Source organism: Bos mutus, chromosome 16 (assembly GCF_027580195.1).
Source record: "Bos mutus isolate GX-2022 chromosome 16, NWIPB_WYAK_1.1, whole genome shotgun sequence".
NCBI classification, from domain to species: domain Eukaryota; kingdom Metazoa; phylum Chordata; class Mammalia; order Artiodactyla; family Bovidae; genus Bos; species Bos mutus.
In genome coordinates, this window is record NC_091632.1 from 29,718,590 (window position 1) to 29,737,916 (window position 19,327).

The following is a 19,327-nucleotide window of genomic DNA, read 5'->3' on the forward strand; positions in this document are numbered from 1 at the left end:
GCCATGTGTAACCTCCTTATTATGGAAATCAGTTAATTATTTTCTTGACATTAGAGACTACCCTCTCCCAGAGTTCACCGAGAATGATGGATGGGGCTACTCCCTCTGGGACACCAAAGGCCCAGCCATCCCTGGGCACTATCTTCCCCCTACCAGCAGAGTCAGAGGTCCGAGGAGCAGGGGTGAACTCACACCCCATTGCCTGCAGAGCAGACACCTTGGAGACTAGACACCCTCAGAGATGCCAGATGCAGAAAAACACACTCATGTTCCTTGGCAACACTTAGAGAACATTCCCATCGATGAGGTCAATCAATGTCCTCTTAAAGGAAAAGGGGGAAAATAGAAAAAACTAAGTAAAAATAGACTTCTGAGTTAAATCTGGTGCTGGGAAGAGGAGAGATCAAAAGTCTCTATAGTAGCAGCAAGGGAGGTAGATAGGTAGGTATCTATAGACAGATAAATAGATCATAGTAGGTAGACTTTATACATAAAGAGATAGACAGACATGTGTATGAATGAATCAATGTGTATCTTTTTTTCGAGTTGGCCGTAGCCTTGCATTGGTTAAGAAATGCAATGAGGACTTCCCTGGTGGTACAGTGGATAAGAATCCACCTGCCAATGCAAGGGACACAAGTTCGATCCCTGGTCCAGGAAGATTCCACATGCCAAGAAGCAACTAAGACCAGGCACCATAACCACTGAGCCCGTGTACTACCACTACTGAGGCCCACATGCCTAGAGCCCGTGCTCCACGGCAAGAGAAGCCACCACAATGGGGAGACTGTGCACCAAACGAGCGTAGCCCTTGCTTGCTCTCCATAACTAGAGAAAGCTGGTGTGCAGCTACAAAGACCCAGTGCAACAAAAAATTAATGCATACGATGTGATTAACATTTTAAAAATGTAATGAGTTAAATGTTCCTGAGTCCTCCCTTGATGATGCTAAGCCGTCATTAGAGCAAAAACCATCTAGAGGAGCGTTGTCCAACAGAACTAGGAATGATGGAAATGTCCACTCCCTGCCCAATATAGTACCATTAGCGGTATACATGGAGAAGGCGATGGCACCCCACTCCAGTACTCTTGCCTGGAAAATCCCATGGATGGAAGAGCCTAGTAGGCTGCAGTCCATGGGGTCGCTAAGAGTCAGACAAGACTGAGTGACTTCACTTTCACTTTTCACTTTCATGCATTGGAGAAGGAAATGGCAACCCACTCCAGTGTTCTTGTCTGGAGAATCCCAGAGACGGGGGAGCCTGGTGGGCTGCCATCTATGGGGTCGCACAGAGTCAGACATGACTGAAGTGACTTGGCAGCGGTATACAGCTATTTAAATTAATTAAAATTAAATAAAGCTAAAGGTCCAGTAGCTGACTTACATCAGCTGCATTTCAGTTGGTCAACAGCTGCACACAGCTGGTGGCCACCATCCTGGAGAATGTGGGCCTAAAAGCTTGTAGGGGGAGCAGTCAGACACACTAGCAAAACACCATGCTAACTGCACTTCAAGGGCCAGGGCAGGCCTGCACTTCATCTTCCCCACGGCAGGAAGATGATATCCCTACAAAAAGTGAAAGTGTTAGTCACTCAGTCATATCCAACTCTTTGTGGCCCGTGGACTATAGCCTGCCAGGCTCCTCTGCCCATGGGAATTTGTTGTTGTTCAGTCACTCAGTTGTGTCCAACTCTTTGTGATTTTAAAATCATGGGATTTTACAGGCAAGAATACTGGAGTGGGGAGCCATTCCCTTCTCCAGGGGATCTTCCCAACCCAGGGATCAAACCCAGGTCTCCCACATTACAGGTAGATTCTTTACCATCTGAGCCACCAGAGAAGATACTCCTCTAGTTGCAGTCTATTCTTGGGTTTCCTTCCCTATCACACATATTCTACGACCAACTGAGGACAGAGACCTTTCACTCAGCTCTCTGTTCTTCCCTCCAGGACTTCCAAAACATTCCACCCTCATGGAGGAAATGTTGCCCAGACCGCATCTGGGGGAGGAGGCACTGCTGCACAGCTGGGTGGATGCCAGAGCTCAATATCATCAGCTCCACCTGTCCAGGCTCAGCCCTGACGTTTGGGATATGAATGGACATGTGCACAATGCTGTAAGCATTCTCAGCTCACCAGAATGCTCTCCACTGGCCCCTTGCCCTCTGCCCTTAGTACAATTCCTAAATTCAAAGTCATGGGATTACAAAACTGAAAAGAAGAATGCCTTTATCACCACTTGCAGTCTCTGCCAGAGGTTCAAAGGAACCTTTTGAAATACCTGTGACATTTCATGCAGTAAGGGCTATGTATGCAACTATCTATTAATAACTCCCTCTGGAGGCTATTTGTTCCATTTACATTTTTGACTCTAGTATGTGCCAAGCACACCAGGTGGCCACAATATAAAGGCATTTAGAGGGGCTCACAGCCTGGCTGTGGGAACAGATGAGACAAGAGACCATTCTAGTACAGTTGGTCACTGCTTTCTAAGAGGGAAGTTTCAAAGCTCATGTCAAGTCAGGTTGGGGGCAGGGGTCACCCTGAAGCTATCACCCGGAAAAGAGCTAGCTGCAGAGGAGGAAACAGGAAAAAGAGGGTACTGTTTACATCACCTGAAGCCTGAAGGCTTAGCCTGGCGAGGACCACTGTCAGTGTGGGAGGTGAGGACTGGGTTGTCCTGATTCCGAGGCTAACTCCAGCTCCCACAATTGTGTAATGTACATGCCAGACTTAATCTCTGAGTAGAATTAATGCCAGTCAGTATCTATATCAGAGGGATGAGAGGATTAAATGAGATAATGCATACAAACCGTTTAGCGCAGAGCCTGGCTTATTGTAAGTGCTCAGTAAATGTTCCTTATTATTAAGGACAGAAGGAAGATCATGAGAGACTTGTGTCCTAGAAGTCAAAGGAAAAGAGACATTCAAGAAGAAAGCCAGAGTCCGTGGAATTAAATGGTACAGACAGGTCAAAGGAGATAGGAATTGAAAATAATGGACATTTTCTGTTCCTGTTGGTGTAATAAGTTCCCTCGTTTCACCACATACTGCACTACTTACAGTACTATCAATACTCCTTGAATTAAGGGCTCCCAACTTATAGGATGTGACCGGTGAACTTCTTATGTAGATATCCTTCCCTGTGTCAAGCCCCTCTGCCCACAACTAAGCCACCCTGGGGTGACAGCGCCCCTGGTGGCCAGATCAGGAGAGAGTTTGTGTCAACGCGTTTTTCACCTTACAATGGTGCTTCTCTAGCTGGTGGGCTGCCGTCTCTGGGGTCGCACAGAGTCGGACACGACTGAAGCAACTTAGCAGCAGCAGCGGTGCTTCTCTTAGAACATCAATCCAGCTATGTCACTGATCCTCAGATGAAATGTGCTAAAAATTCACTGGGTTTCATGGGACAATCACAATGCCACACTCATTTGCCAGATAAGGGATTTTCACAATCTTAATTGCTGTTACAAACTTATTTCCGTGAAATCTTCCAGACTTTACATCACTGCCTAGGAAAGCTTCCCTAACCACTCAAGTCTTTCCCATCACAACAAGATCAGACTACACTCTTCCTACATCCCCAGCTCTCCATTCCATTCTCACCTATATTAGAGTTAGTCTTTATGAGGCCAGAATTGTAACTTATTCACCATGTATCTCCAATACCTAGCATGGAGCCTTAGTGCATACTAGGCACTACATAAATGCACTGATTAAGGAAAAAAAGAAAAAGAATCACTTGGTTTTTTGTTTTTTTTTTTACAAGTGCAGATCCCCACTTCCTCTTTGCCCTTCCACTGGATTTGTTATATCTTGGACCAGAGCAGACAACCTGCTCTTCTAACAAGCACACTAGGTAGATGACAGTGGTCTCTGAACCATACCTTGAGAAATATTGTCTAGATATTCAGAAACCAAAATCATCCCATAGTCAAACAAGTTTTCAAAGTGCTACATACCATGTCTTTCCATGTCTTTCTTGGAATCTGCAAGTATCATATTAAAAGCTCTAATGGGTACTGGAATAAAGAAATGGGTGTGACTCTGCTGGACTCAGAGTTTTCTCAAGCTTATTTGACCATGAAACCTCATCTTTTAGCACATCTGGAGGAGCAAGGGTTCCAAGGAACACCATTTGGGAAATGCTGCTCTGGGGGTGTGCATACCCCCATGCTTCATCTGCTGGTCTTCTACTGCTAACACCTCAATTCATAACATCCCCAAGGAAACCTTTTGTGAAATGTAGACACAGTCTCCTTTTCTTTTCTTTTACTTAACCTTTCTTTCTCACTCTGCCCTTTCTCTTTCTTCCATCTGTGAGCAAGCCATAATAATCCTATTGGTGCCTATACATAGCAAATATACCTTAGTGTTGGCTAGAGATACACCTTTATAAAAGAACCCGCCTGCCAATGCAGAAGACAAAAGAGATGCAAGTTCGACCCTGGGTCAGGAAGATCCTCTGGACGAGGAAATGGCAACCCACTCCAGCATTCTTGCCTGGAGAATCCCATGAACAGAGGAGCCTGACACACTACAGTTCATGGGGTTGCAAATAGTCGGACACAACTGAAGCAACTTGGCACACACCTTTATCAGGAAAAAAAAAAAATCCCAACATTTTGAGTGAAATTATGGAGACTGAAGATGCAAGGCCTCTAACCTACCAGAGTGCTTTCTACCTCATAAAGGCACTTCCATCACCTCATGTGACTTTTGCAGCAACTGACGTTGTGAGTAAATCATTCCCATTTTATAAAAGATGAAAGTGAGACCCAAAGTGAGCAACTTGCCCAAACCAAAACCCTCAGACTCCTGCCCTAGGGCCTCTGGGGAACACAGGGCAATGAGATCCACTCCACTGATCTGGGCTCCTAAGAGACTGTTAACTAGCAACAGCACCCCCTATAGGTCAAAAACTCCAATAACAACTCCAGTAAAGGGCTCTGCCCACAAGTCTTCGGACATTCTGTAATGTCTCCTTCAGGCGGTCCACCGTGCAGTGTGAGCCCTGAGAGTTCTGTCTTTTTTTTTGTCATCCAAGTGCCTGACTTAAGCTTGGATTGCAGAAGCACCCACTTCAAAGACCACTATGCAGGATAAACACACTGCAAACACACACAACTAGACGAAGACCTGGGCCGCCTCCCCGGACTGTGGCGCCCTTGTTTTAGAGATCCTGGGTGATTTCAGTAATTAACTATTTGGGCCACTTGATTTTTTTTTTTTCTTTTCCTGCACTTTAAATTCACCAGGAAAGACTGATCCCTCAAAATCCTAGGCCCCCACCATGGACCCCAATAAAAGCAGAACCCTAAGCTCACTCTCTCTTGAGCTGTTTTCTCTCTCCCCCACAACCTCACTATGCAGCCCCAGGTATGTAGTGTAACTGCCAGGCCTTGCAAGAAATAAACCTCCATTTTTTTCAAAGTTTCCTAATAGTTATTGCTGAAGGGTGTCTTAAGAATCACAAAAGTCAGTCCAACCAAAACATTGGTTATTGATAGGTTGAGACCAGCACAGAACACACAGCCAGCTTCATTGGCCTCCTTATCCTTCTCTCATCAAACCTAATTTTCTTCACTTGCCAAAATAAGTAATTGTTTCATTCATTTTTTTTTTCTTTTTAAATTGCAATACTACAATACCTTTGTTTTCTACTTCGGTCATTAAAAGTGCACTGCAATCTGCATTATAGAATGGACAGGCTTTTCTGGGCTAACCTGAGAACCTAACTCCTTTGTATACCATTGGAATTAGATCTCAACCCATTTCCCATTTCCCCCGTAGAAACTAACACAAGGCCTATTGGGAAGTGGATTCAGCTGTGCTTTAGGAACTGCCTAAAACCCCTTCCAGGGGCGCCCCTCCATCCCCTTGCCGGACCACCAGCCCAGTAGACCAGGTTGGGGGAGACAGTCCCCAGCTCACCAGGCAATCTCTTCCAAAGGGCTCCAGGGGCTTCTAACATGCAACTGGGGCTGAGAACAGCTGCTAAGATGAAAAAGGGGGTGGTAGTGGATTACAGTTTCTCAGTTACCTGTTTTGCGCGGCAACACTGCCCGTGCAACCACCAAGCCATGCTGAATGGTGAGTCGTACCCACAGGCTGACTCTCCAGATGAAGGAAGAAACGTGAGGACCCGCAGAACTTCCCTCGCTATAGGAGAGGAAAGGAGTTTTGAGGCTAGAGGTTCCCGGTAGGACCACACTGCCATCTGCTGGCCTGGCCGGGAACAGCGCGCCCCTGAGCCGGGCCGCGGGCTCCAAACGTATTGATTGATCTGCACTCTTTATTGACAGAAACCTCCCTATCCTCTCCGCTGCCCCGGTGAAGGGCTTAAGGGTATGACTTGGAAATATTTTTAGCGGAAGACTTTCTCCTGTAAATGGCTACGTTTCGCCGAGATTATTTCATTATTTATACTTGCTTTTCCACTCCCATGCTGTAGCCCCACCCGGGACACTCCATCCCGACCACAGCCTCCCTCTCCTCATACAACACACCTGGTCTTTTCCTTCAGGGCATCCCTTTGATCATAATACCTTGGGTCATTTTTTTTTTCTTTTTCCCTAGCTCCTTCAGCGTTTTCTGGCTTTAATGATCCTTGAATCCCTAAGAATTCCAAATTAAAAAGCAGATTTTTTTTTTTTTTTTTTGGTCACACGGCTTGTGAAATCAACGAAGGATTGAACCCAGGTCCTCAGCAATGATGCGCAGAGCCCTAACCACTGGACCGCCAGGGAATTCCCCAAAGCAGAACTCTAGACATCATGCGACAAACCAAAACGTGGGGACCCTCTTCCCAGAGGAAGCTACTGTCAAGAACAACCAGTTTTAAACTCTGCCATGAAAGGAGCCCTCCCCTCATTTACCACCCAGCCCCCTCAAATCCTGTTAACCCTTCCTTCTATTAATATTACTGATCTGTGCTCTGCTGTTTCCCACCATTTCTGCCTCAGGCCAAGGAAGTCAGTGCCTGCGTGCTTAGTCGCTGCAGTCATGTCCGACTCTCTGCGACTCCATGGACTATAACCCACCAGGCTCCTCTGTCCATGGGGATTCTCCAGGCAAGAATACTGGAGTGGGCTGCCATGCCCTTTTCTAGGGGATCTTCTCAACCCAGGGATCGAAACTGCATCTCTTTTGTCTCCTGCATTGCAGGCGGATTCTTTACCACTGAGCCCCGAAAGAAGCCCATACCCATTGCCTATTGCAATAACCCTTCACTGTCTGTGAATCTCTACTTCCTTCCATGCCTCCTTCCATTCTCTATGCTGTCACCAGACTGATGCTTCCAAAACATAAGTCTCACTACAAGTGTCAGTCCAAGGTTTAAACACCCTCAGTGTTCTCCACTGCCCCTCCCAAACTTTTTCATCTTAGCTGTGGTTCTCAGCCCCAGATGCATGTCAGAAGCCCCTGAAGCTTTAGAAAGCACAGCTGCACAGGACTTAGCTGAGACCCATAGAAGCGGCATCTCTGGGGGTGAAGTAGGGTCTGGCTATGTGACAGCTCCAGCTGATTCTGATGATCAGTGACAGCTGGGACCACGGTGCCAGCTGAGACCACCATGCTCACATGGCTGAGATCAGTTCCTGCCTGTCTCTCCAGCATGGCTCCCCACCAACCACTCCTCACCCCACCAAGAAACCATCTTCCTCCCTGAAACACACCACACTCTGTCCATTCTCACTTTCGCCATCAGGTAACCTCATCCCAAGGTGCCCTGCCTGCCCCCAGCCTTTCGCCTGTCCCTGGCGAATCCAGATTTGTTCTTCCAGATGTGATGCTGACACCACAGCTGCAACACTTCCTGGGGCACCCCGCTCTGCTCACAGCACTCTGTCCATCGCAATGCCCACTGGGCGTCCCCATAGCTGTGTCCACCACATCGCAGGCAGGGGCTGTGTTCTGCTTATCACTCAGGGCTTGGCTAGCATCTCCCATGGAACAGGAAACCACTCAAGAGACTTTATCAACTGTTTGTGATACTCTGTCCTTACTTCTACCCTAGTGCCTGGCTATGCTGCATGTCCCTTCTATGACAGCTTTTGTTTCTTGCTGTTCTTCAGTTGCTCAGTCATGTCCAACTCTTTGAGACCCCATGGACTGCAGCATGCCAAGCTCCCTGTCCTGCACTATCTCCCTGAGTTTGCTCCAACTCATGTCCCCTGAGTCGATGATGCCATCCAACCGTTCATCCTCTGTCACCCCCTTCTCCTGCTTTCCATTTTGCCCAGCATCAGGGTCTTTTCCAAAGAGTCAGCTCTTCGCATCAAGTGGCCAAAATATTACAGTTTCAGCTTCAGCATTAGTCCTTCCAATGAATATTCAGGGTTGGTTTCTTTTAGGATTATTTTATTTGGTTTGTCCTAACCAGTAGGAATTGTCCCTGAAGCTTCAAAATGCTGATGGCTCATACTCTGACTCTAAGAAAAGTGTCTGACCCTCGGAAACGCAGGTCTACCCAGAAATCTATTCTGGGGCCTATATTCAGCTGCCAGAGCAGGAGCTCCCGGAGTCGGTCACATTAAAATGAGGTTAGGCACAGAGGTTTAGGTCTGGAATGTTCTCCTTCGTCAGGCAAACATCCTTTGAAAATGAGCTCCCTGGCCCTACCCCCACCGACTTCCTTCTCTGCCCCGGTGGAATCCTTGAGGAGTCAACTGAGGTTTTCTCTGCCCTGTCCTTTCAGGGCAGCAAGAACCCTACAGGTGAAAGAATGCAAGAAACCACTCCAGTTTCCCACAAGTTCTCTGGCTACCATGTCAGACGCCTCCTGAGCAAACAGCCCATCAGCGAGTGGCCCCCTTCGCCGGAGCTACTAAGACAGCAGTCACTCGTTCATCAGCAGCCCCAGCCCAGACCTGCAGAGTCAGAAGGGCTGGAGCACAGCAGTCCTCTTCCCCAGGCACATCTGAGAAGCCTGATTCAATTTGGGAAGACCACCCACCAGGCACTCCACCCCCCCACTCTGAATCATCCCAGGATTTGATCCACTTTGCAAAGGTGGCTTTCCTTTTCTAAAAAGGCTGCACCCACTGGGGTGTGCACAGGGCTCCTGCGTCAGCGAGGTGGAGACTCTACCTGCAAACAGGAGATGAGAGGCCTCGGGACTGAGAGGCTGCACAAAGGGACCTTTAAAACCGACAAGGAAATTAGCTCTTGCTCTGGCCCTAAGGAAGCTGGATCAGGACTAAAGATATCTAGTCGGTTTCTACAAATATCTGCTCCTCAGAGAGGCTTATGGAGCCCCCCAGTACTGCCACCAATCTCTACCTCCATCTCTTGATCCTACTGTAATTTTCTTTCATGGCACTTATCACTTCTGGAAATTGTATGGATATCTGTTGTCTATTAATTATCAGCCTCCACCGATAGAATATCAGCACAAGGACAGGAATCTTGCATTTGGTTCACTTCTAGAGCAGTAGGACTTAGAGTAGACCAGCATGTAATAGGGAGTAATCAGTATTTGTTGAATGAATGAAGGAATGAATGCATGACAGCACACACACTCCAGCAGAGCAAGAACTGGCTCGCTCCGCTCTGTGAGCTCACCTCACGCTGCCTGGCAAGCAGGCAGAGCCTTAAAGTCTCCTTGAATCAATGAACAAGGTGCAAGCTTGTTTTTAAACTATGAGCCCCAACACCTACACAATACTTCATCCAGACTGCCCTTTATCAGGCTGAGCAGTTGCCAGGGCATTGCTCAGTGCGTGTGTAAAAGGAGCCAAGGGGATGCTGAACATTTTAAAGGTTGACAAACACTATTCCAAAAGTATGGCTTCGCATTTGGCCAGAGGTTAAAACCTGGAGAACCTGAGGTAATAAAGGACTCCCAATCCTGAAGGAGGGTTGCAGCTTGTAGGGTATTTGTCTTCCTCCTCACTCACTCACTCCTCCTGGTTCCAAATACCATTATTTACCATCACAGCAGTAAGAGGTCACGGCCAACCAAATTCCATTATAACGCTCAAATTGTACCTTTGCTTGCACTTAGGTTAAATTTAGAATTCAAGTGCACTTATGTGGGGAAAATAACACACAGCATATTTTTTTAAATCAGTGGTTTATTTAATTTTTTTTTCTTGAATAGGAATTTGACTTTTTTCAATGGTTACTGACTTTGCTACACAAAAACCTTCCAGAGTGATAGGAAAACAAGACAAAATTATCTGACCTTGTGTCATAATAATATGCCAAGTGTCCATTCAGACAATAAGCATCTGGTACTGAGCACTTTCAGAAAACCCAGGGTTCCAACAGAACAGGCGGTAGGGGAGAGGAGGGAAGGCAGAGGACTTGATGTTATGAAGGAGTGACAAAGAAGAGTCTTTGGGAGGACCCAATTACCAAGAGAGTCAAACTATTTAAGGTTGAAATAAGTGAGAATTTATTCACAACATATGTGGATCTACAAAAGTGATTATGCAGATGGCTGGTAGGGAGCACTTCAAAATAGCAGTAATATGGAAGCTGGGGTTTCCAGCATGCCGGATACCAGTCAGAACTTAGCAAAATTCAACTCTCTCTTTGTCTCTTCTAGTTCCCTTGAATAACATCGGCAATTTTTTTTAAAAGGGGAAGATTTATGCCTTTTCCCCCCAAATCCAGGGATAATGGAAGGTAAGTTTCAGGCTACTATCAGCCCCTTGTCATCAAAGAGAAACCCCTCTTTGGTGCTTCTTTTTAGACAGAAGATTTGTATTAGTAGAACTATGTGTATATACATATATATACACACACACACCAATTTTGAGATTTCCAATTAGTGGAGTACTAGATGATTCTTCACTTTTTTTTTCCCCCTAACCCCATATATTTGTTACTGAAGACAGAACAGAAAACCTTACAGCTTCAGTGCTGTCTCTCCCATACACACTGTGCAGCTACTTTTGTATGGATTTTCAGGGCCCCAATATACATGGGCAAAATGCAGGTGACAGGGAAGTAAGCTGCATGACTGAGAGCTTGGTGACATGCTTTGTCCTGCAGGTTATCCAGCCATCTCAGAAGCCAGGGCTATGAGCATTCTTCAAACTTCCATCAGCCAGTCATCACTACCCACCCCACCTGATGCTTACACGGATGTCCCCAACCCTGGGCTGGTCTCCTCTTGTGCTGTATGTAGACAAAGGGGCCGTCAGAACGTTCTCGAATTTTCTCCCAGCATTCGCTTCTTTCTGCTCAGGACATGCTCCCCGCTGTAGCCGTGAGGTCGGATCTTCAACTCCACAAAAGGAATGGAGAATTCATGTCCCTTCCATGGCTCCCAGTTCACCCCCTACGTTAAATAAATAAATAAGCCAACAAATAAACAAGCCAAGGAGAAGAGGCACTTGGGAGAGTGGAGTGGGTTACGGCACCAAAGAGTGCTTCTCTACCGGGGAAAGCACTCCCTCTCTACTCTGTTGTTCTTTAGTCACTCAGTCGTGTCCAGGGCTTTCACAAGCCCATGGGCTGCAGTCCACCAGGCCCCTCTCTCCACAGGATTTCCCAGGCAAGGATACTGGAGTGGGTTGCCATCTCCTTCTCCAGGGGATCTTCCCCACCCAGGGATCGAACCCAAGACTCCTGCATTGGCAAGTGGGTTCTTTACCACTGTGCCACCTGTGAAGCCCACACCTCTCTGCACAAGGGACAGAAAAGGAGACTGGGATACTTATAACGGAAGTGAGAGAGGGATCTGGGAGTGTGTGCCCTCTGCTGGGCAGCTGAGGTTAGACAGGCTGAGGACTGGGAAGCCCCCTGGGGTTGGAGGCTGGGGGTGTATGCCCAGGAGGCGGGTGAAGCCAGAGCAGCTGCAAAGACAACACGGGGTCAACCTGGCCAGCAGTGATTAAATTCAGAGTGATTTGCTTCACTCTTTTCCTTTACAAAAAATTAAAGACAAAAATAAACATATTAATTGGCCAATTGTGTAAAATCATTTTCAATTTACACTGTACAGATATTAGCTCTGGGGTAACGAATAGCCTGCTGAAAACTAAATTTCGCATTATGACTTTTGACTGGTGAGCACAATAATATTTAATTCACTTAATAACCTTGCAACCTGGCCAATAAAGAGCCCAAGTGACCAATTTTATGTATTTTAATTTGTGAGGTAAATAATAAACAAGAAGCTAAATGCTGTGCAGACTGTGAAAAGCACATTAACCAGATGAATGTCTTTTATTAGCAAATATGGGGATGGTTTAGGGCACGCTGGCTGCTCATTTCAAATATCTGATCTCTGATCACAGCTTCCCTCAGTCCACATGCAGCCTCCAGGATTCATGGGCCCACCCTCCTTGGCTCCCCTAAGTGCAAACTTCTTCTTCCCTTTGAAAAATCATGTAAAGATGGGGAGTCCCTACTGCCTGGTTAGGACCAATGGAAACAGAATGTACCTGGACTTTAGATGTATTAATATTTACAGTCATATTGGTATAAGGTGAGTTCTGGGGAGAGGTAGCTTCCTGAAGGCTAGGATCAAGATCCAGGGTAGGAAATTAGAAACCCAAGGAGGGGAAATTTCATAAAGTGGGATGGATTAATGATGAGTAGGAACAAAGATGCAATTTTCAAGAAGCTGTGAGGGAGCAAGCAGGAGATGCCTAGTTGCTGGCGAGGAGTCAAGATGATGTTCTCGGGGCATGAGAGTCTGAGAAATCACTGGTAGGAAAGTTTTAGAGCAAGGGAGGGGTGAGGAGCCTGTGTTCACACTCCTGAAGTGGAGAAACCGGTTTAGCACAACGCTCTGAGCAGACTTTGGGTGGCTCTAGGGTGAAGTGGATCCAAGGGTGTGTGTGTACGCTAAGTCACTTCAGTCATTTCCAACTCTATGTGACCCTATGGGTCTTACCTAAAGCAGAAAACTGTGTTCCCCATGATCAAAGGACAGAGAAAAATAGCTCTGGTTTAACTGGAAGAAGGACTTCCCTGGTGAGTCAGATGGTAAAGAATCTACCTGCAATGCAGGAGATCCAGGTTTGACTCCTGGGTCAGGAAGATCCCTTGGAGAAGGGAATGGCTACCCACTCCAGTACTCTGGCATGGAGGATTCCATGGACAGAGGAACCTGGGATCACAGAGTCAGACACGACCGAGTGACTAACACTTTAAATTTTCACTTTTAACTGGAAGAACAACTGGATAGAATTCTGATGTGTCTGTTATGGATAAAATGTTTGTGTCCCCTCCCAACCCCCCAAAATGTATACAATGAAGCCCTAACCACCAGTGTGATGGTATCCGCAAGTGATGGTATTCACAAGTGGAGCCTTCGGGAGGTAACTAGGGTTAGATGACGTCACCCACGGTAGGATCAGTGCTCTTACGAGAAGAGGACAGATCAGAGCTCACTCGCGAGCTCGCTCTCTGCCTCTACTGTGTGAGGACGCAGTGAAAAGGCGGCCATCCACAAGCCAGAAAGACCTCCCATCAGAAACTGAATATGCTGGGAACTTGGACTTTGCATCCCCCAGAACCATGAGAAATGAATGCCTGCTGTTTAAGCCCCCTAGTCTCTACTATTTTCTTACAGCAGTTCAAGCTAACGAAGAGAGTGTCCACATGTGAATTTGTAAAGCAGGATGATGTGTGATGCATACCATCTCTGTTAAGCAGTGGGCGGCCTGAGTCCTGCCCGACGCTGAGGAAGGGCGCAGCACTGGTGGGAATGCAGAGAGCGGGGGGGCCGCAGCAGGTGGGCAGGAAGGACCTAGACCACAAGGCCACGGAGCCTGGAGAAGGAGCCGCACTGCTCTGACTGTTGGCCTCCGAAGGAGAGGGGCAGCACACCAGCTGGAGGGTGTCACTCCAGAAACAGAATATGGGTGGAGCTAGTGGTGAAGAACCTGCCTGCCAATGCAGGAGATGAAAGAAATGCGGGTTTGATCCCTGGGTTAGGAAGATCTCCTGGAGAAGAAAATAGCAACCCACTCCAGTATTCTTGCCTGGAGAATTTCATGGACAGAGGAGCCTGGTGGGCTGCAGTCCCCCGGGGTCGCAAAGTGTCGGACACAACTGAGTGACTAACACTTTCACTGGGACAAAAAAGATGTTCACCTGTCACCTACCTCACTGTGCTTGGTCTCCCCGTATCTGCCATTGGGGTTGGCCAAGTGGCAGTTCTTGTACCACCAGCCGCCGTGATGCGTCAGGGCACAGTTGCTGAGGGCGATGTCGTTGTCTCGGTCAAAGGTTGTAAACTTCCATCCGTTGTGGTAAGTGAGTGCGTCCCCTGCGGGCAAGCAGAGGTGACAGAGGTGGGTGGGATCCTCCTCTGGCCTGAGAGAGGACCCGGCAGGAAAACCTCCGGGCACAAAAATGCCAGGGGTGCAGTTGGTTATGCCACAAGGAGTCACGCTTTTCTCAAAATCGCCAAGATGAGCACACAATACGAATGAACAGGTTCTCTTTCCTCGCTTGTCACCCAAACTTCAGGCCTGTTTTTCCAATAGCTTGAATAGCTTTTCCACTTAGAGGCTTCACAGTAAAATATCCAAACATCCAGAACCGAACTCCTCGACATTCCTCATAGTACCAGACTGACCTCACACAACTGACCCCTGTCCCATGCTGCTGTCTCTGCTTCAGTATCCCCTCAGGGGCCCAGACTGGACACTCCTGAGCCACCTTTGACAATCCTATTGCCCCCCTCCCCCATCAATGATTCAGCCCTTCCTTCTGCAGATCACTCCAATACACCCCTGTCCCCCACGGCTGCCACCCTAGGGTCTTCTCACCTCTCCAGGCCTGTGTCAACACAACAGGCTTCCCAGTTCTTCCGAAGCTTAATAAGTATCCTTTTTCATCATCTCAGATCTACTTCCTCCCACAAGGAGTGAATTACTCCTCCTGGCTTTGCAGGCTTGTACCTTGGCTGTACCTTCTGTACAACCTCATAGCCTGCTGTCCCCAAAGGCACTGAATGCGTAGGGTGGATGAGTCCATCGTCCATGCCTCTGCTTATCTGCTTCTCTCTACCCTTCATCAGTCCAAGTCCTCACCATTCCTCGAAGCCCAGCGCAATCCCACTCCTGAGGAAGAGTCTCCTTCCTAATCCTCCCACGTGCCCTCTTAACACACACACCTGAACTTCTAGAGCCCTTCTGGGCACACAGGTACAATTAAGTGCTCATTGCAAACTGTCTAGAAACCTGCCTTAATTACTTGACTTGTGTTTCACTATTTCCCCATCACATTTGTCATTCTTTTACAAGTTTACTTTTTAATTCAGCTCATAAACGGCAATAAGGGCTCATATAAATCCCAAGCTTAGTCAAGTCCATTCCTATGATAACAATACTTCCATTTAATCTGATTTCCAAGTTACGGATCACCTCCACATGTACATTCTCATCTGATGCTCCTGACAAGCCTGAGGGGTGGGTTAGGCAGCTCTTCGTCCCACGAGGAAGGAAACTCACAGAGTTTGTTCTAGGGACTTGCCACAGTCACTCAGTCCACTGGCAGCAGAGCCAGGACTCAAAGCTGCGACCCGAGACCCCAAGCCCAGGGTTCTTTCTGAGCCACCAATGCATCTGCGGTTTCCTTATTTCAACAGCAGGCTTTGATTATGCCAACAAGAATGAGCTCTAATGATTCTCAAAGTTCAGTCCCTGGGCCAGCAGCATCTGTATCACCTGGGAACTGGTTAGAAATTCATGTTCTCAGGCCCACCCCAGTCCTACAGAACCAGAAACTCCAGGGTGGTACCCTGCAGTCTGTGCTTTGACAAGCCCTTCAGACGCCAGCTGAAGCTTGAGAACTTTTGTCCTGCAACCTCATTCATTGACTCAGGAAACGTCAGGTACACCTGCCACGGCCCAGGCTCTGGGAATGCCAACAGCGGTCCTTGCTCTCAGTTGCGGGTGGCTGCGGTAGATACATAAAGAGTTGACAAAACGGTGTAAAGGGAAGGTCCCAGTTTGTCTTTCTCATTTGGGAGCTCAGACGGTGGCCCTTTCATGTCCACCGTGTTGTTTAGTCGCTAAGTTGTGTCCAGCTCTTTTGCAACCTGACGGACAATATATAGCCTGCCAGGCTCCTCTGTCCATGGGATTCTCCAGGCAAGAGTATTGGACTGGGTTGCCATTTCCTCCTCCAGGGGATCCTCCCAACCCAGGGATTGAACCCATGTCTCTTGCACTGGTAGGTGAATTCCAGTAGGCCACCCGGGTAGCCCTCATGTCCACCTTTGTTGTTCAGTCACTCAGTCGTGTCCAACACTTTGTGACCACATGGACTGCAGCACATCAGGCTTCCTGTCCATCACCATCTCCCGGAGCTTGTGCAAACTCGTGTGCATTGAGTCGGTGATGCCATCCAACCATTTCACTCTGTTGTCCCTTCCTCCTCCTCCCTTCAATCTTTCCCAGCATCAGGGTCTTTTCTGAGACACAGCAAAACCTCTTCCCCCATTAATTTTCTCCAATGAAAGAAGAGCAAACTGTGCCTTCATTCACAGGCATTTCTTCATCTCCTTAGATTTTCCGCAGATAGTTCCCTATAGTTCAAAATACCACACAATGGCTCCCTTAGTAACACTTTTAACGAGCACAGTTTACCTAACTTGCAAGTAAGTTCCAAGAGCTGTTTTCTAAGCACCTGTGCAGAGACTGTTTCTTAAAGATCTCCTTGTGGCTATCTAACCTTGGGCACTGGGATAAAGAAAGGTGAAGCAGGTTGTGGCCTCAGTGGCCCCTACCCCCAATCCATGATGGATTATCTACCTTCTAGCTTCAGAGATTGAAGCCACACTAATGTTCCAAATGTAGATAGTGAGTGCTCCCATAAATTAAAAACTAACTTTTCTTTGGTCATCAGGCCCTGGCTAAGACAGTGTTCTGATGTATTAAGCTTATCTCCCCAAGGAAAATAAAGCAGAAAAGTCAATGGTGGTTCTCTGGGAGTTTTAGGAGAAAACATTGATGAGAGATAAGTGCCCCACTTCTAATGTAATGGCCTTGGGTGGGAGGAGTCAGTGGCAAGCCTGTAAGAGGTCTGAACCCAAGCCCAGGTGGGGCTGCTGAGATGGTCAGCACCCAGCTCATCAAAATATCTCTTGGGGCAGAGGGGTGGCCAGGGGGGTCCCTACTGGGCCCAGTGGTTAAGAATCCGCCTGCCATTGCAAGGGACACAGGTCCGATCCATGGTCCGGAAAGCCCCGACATGCTGCAGGGCAACTAAGCCCATGGGCCACAACTACTGAGCCCGTGATCCAGAACCCATGCTCTGCAACTACTGAAGCCCTAGAGCCCGTGCTCCACAATGAGAGGGGCCACCGCAATGAGAAGCCTGTGTGCTGCAACTAAAGAGTAGCCCCCGCTCGCTACAACTAGAGAAAGCCCATGCACAGCAATGAAGACCCAGTACAGCCAAAAATAAATAAAAATAAACAAATATTTAAAATATAAATATATATAAAAATCACTCTGGAACCAACTCTTCTCCTCTCGTACTTCCTGAGATAGGAAAGATGAGCCGGCAGCTAAGCCGTCTCAGGCCAGAAGCTGTTAGCATCACATCCTCTGTGAATGACACGCAGGCGCAGGATCACGTGTCTGGACCTTGAGCATCTTCCACTCGGAGACCAAGAATAGGCTGATGAAAGTGTGATTTGTGTCACCTCCAGCTTTCCCTTTTGTTCATGTGTCAACAATGTTTTCCTTCTTTAAGTGCCAGTACTTAAAAAATTCACTTCAAAGCCAGGAAGACACTGGCATTTGGGGTGGAACAATTTTTCACTGTGGGTATCTGGCAACCCTGGCCCCAGCCCACTGAATGCTGGCTGAGTTCCTCGTCACATTTCTAAGTGTCCGTAGAGGGTGAACCATCCCTTCTTGAGCAGCTCTAAGTCTCTGAAATCAGCTGTAAGTGGCTAGTTAGCCCACAGAAATCCTTCTGCACCACCCTGAATGTCTGCCTATTTATGTTTTCAATATAATCTCCAAATTAATGAACAGCGGCATCCTGAAGGTAGAGCTCATAGAATGTCCTACCTGTCTCACTCCAAGAATCAGAAAGTCAATTGATCTGGCATTACCTTGCTGGAGTTTCCTTCAAGGAGAATAATGTGCTGGATTTTTTAAAATTAATTTTTATTGGGGTATAGCTGCTTTACAATGTTGTTTTAGTTTCAACTGTACAGCAAAGTGAATCAGCAACACATATGCTTCAGTCATGTCCGAATCTTTGAAACCCTGTGGACTGTAGCCTGCCAGGCTCCTCTGTCCATGGGATTCTCCAGGCAAGAATACTGGTGGGTTGCCATGTCCTTCTCCAGGGGATCTTCCTGACCCAGGGATCGAACCCGTGTCTCTTATGCCTCCTGCACTGGCAGGCAGGCTCTTTACCACCAGCGCCTCCTGGGAAGCCCTATTTAGCACAATAGCTGCTTTACAAGGTTGTGTTAGTTTCTCCTGTCCAGCAAAGTGAATCAGCTACACATACACATATATCTGAGTAGGGTTCCCTGAGCTATACAGCAGGTTCTCCTTAGTTATCTATTTTATACATAGTATCAACAGTGTGGATATGTTGATTCCAATCTCCCAGTTCATCCCTCCCCTCCCTCCCGCTTTGGTGTCCATATATCTGTTCTCTACATCTGTGTCTCTATCTCTACTTTGCAGCTTCTTGATTTGACTTCAGTAGAAGCAAAAGTTGAGGGTCCACCTGGACAGTCTGAGTAGGGATAGTCTAAAACCTCAGTTATCCACCAGAGCTGTACATCTCTAGTTCCAAAAAGAGTGACAACAGGGTTCAAGGCTGGGGAGAGCTGGCCCACGCCTGGAGATGCAAAATGTTCGCTTTCTACCGGAATGCCCTGTCCTCTAAGGAGAGCTGGCCCATGCCTGGAGATGCAAATGTTCGCTTTCTACCGGAATGCCCTGTCCTCTAAGGAGAGCTGGCCCATGCCTGGAGATGCAAAATGTTCGCTTTCTACCGGAATGCCCTGTCCTCTAAGGAGAGCTGGCCCATGCCTGGAGATGCAAAATGTTCGCTTTCTACCGGAATGCCCTGTCCTCTAAGGAGAGCTGGCCCATGCCTGGAGATAGCAAATGTTCGCTTTCTACCGGAATGCCATGTCCTCTAACCAGTGCCTCATCATCTAGGACATAAGCAGCCAGAAGCTTGCTAAATTTCAAAATCCTCCTTGGGGACCAATCCGCACATATAAGGAAAGCTCAAACTCCACTAACCCCACCACTATAATTCAGAATTTAAGAGTAAGAATGATAGCACACAGGGGAAGATTAGACCGCTGCCTAAATGCTGCATGAATTCTGAGTCTCTCAAGGCTTCCTATTAAAAAATACATCCTCC

The 19,327-nt window shown here is 47.5% G+C and overlaps 1 protein-coding gene across 2 annotated transcripts in view; it reads right to left on the reverse strand.

The window, feature by feature from the left end:
• Positions 1 to 10,077: 10,077 nt before the first annotated feature.
• The window catches only part of TNN (tenascin N), a 73,169-nt gene continuing 63,919 nt past the window's right edge, over positions 10,078 to 19,327 (reverse strand). For both annotated transcript variants that reach the window (XM_070384893.1, XM_070384892.1), the window contains 2 exons: positions 14,074 to 14,237; positions 10,078 to 11,294 (listed from right to left, as the gene is read on the reverse strand). In XM_070384893.1, coding sequence (XP_070240994.1) covers positions 11,154 to 11,294; positions 14,074 to 14,237 — 305 coding nt within the window. In that variant the 3' untranslated portion in view covers positions 10,078 to 11,153. The remainder of the gene's footprint in view (positions 11,295 to 14,073; positions 14,238 to 19,327) is intronic.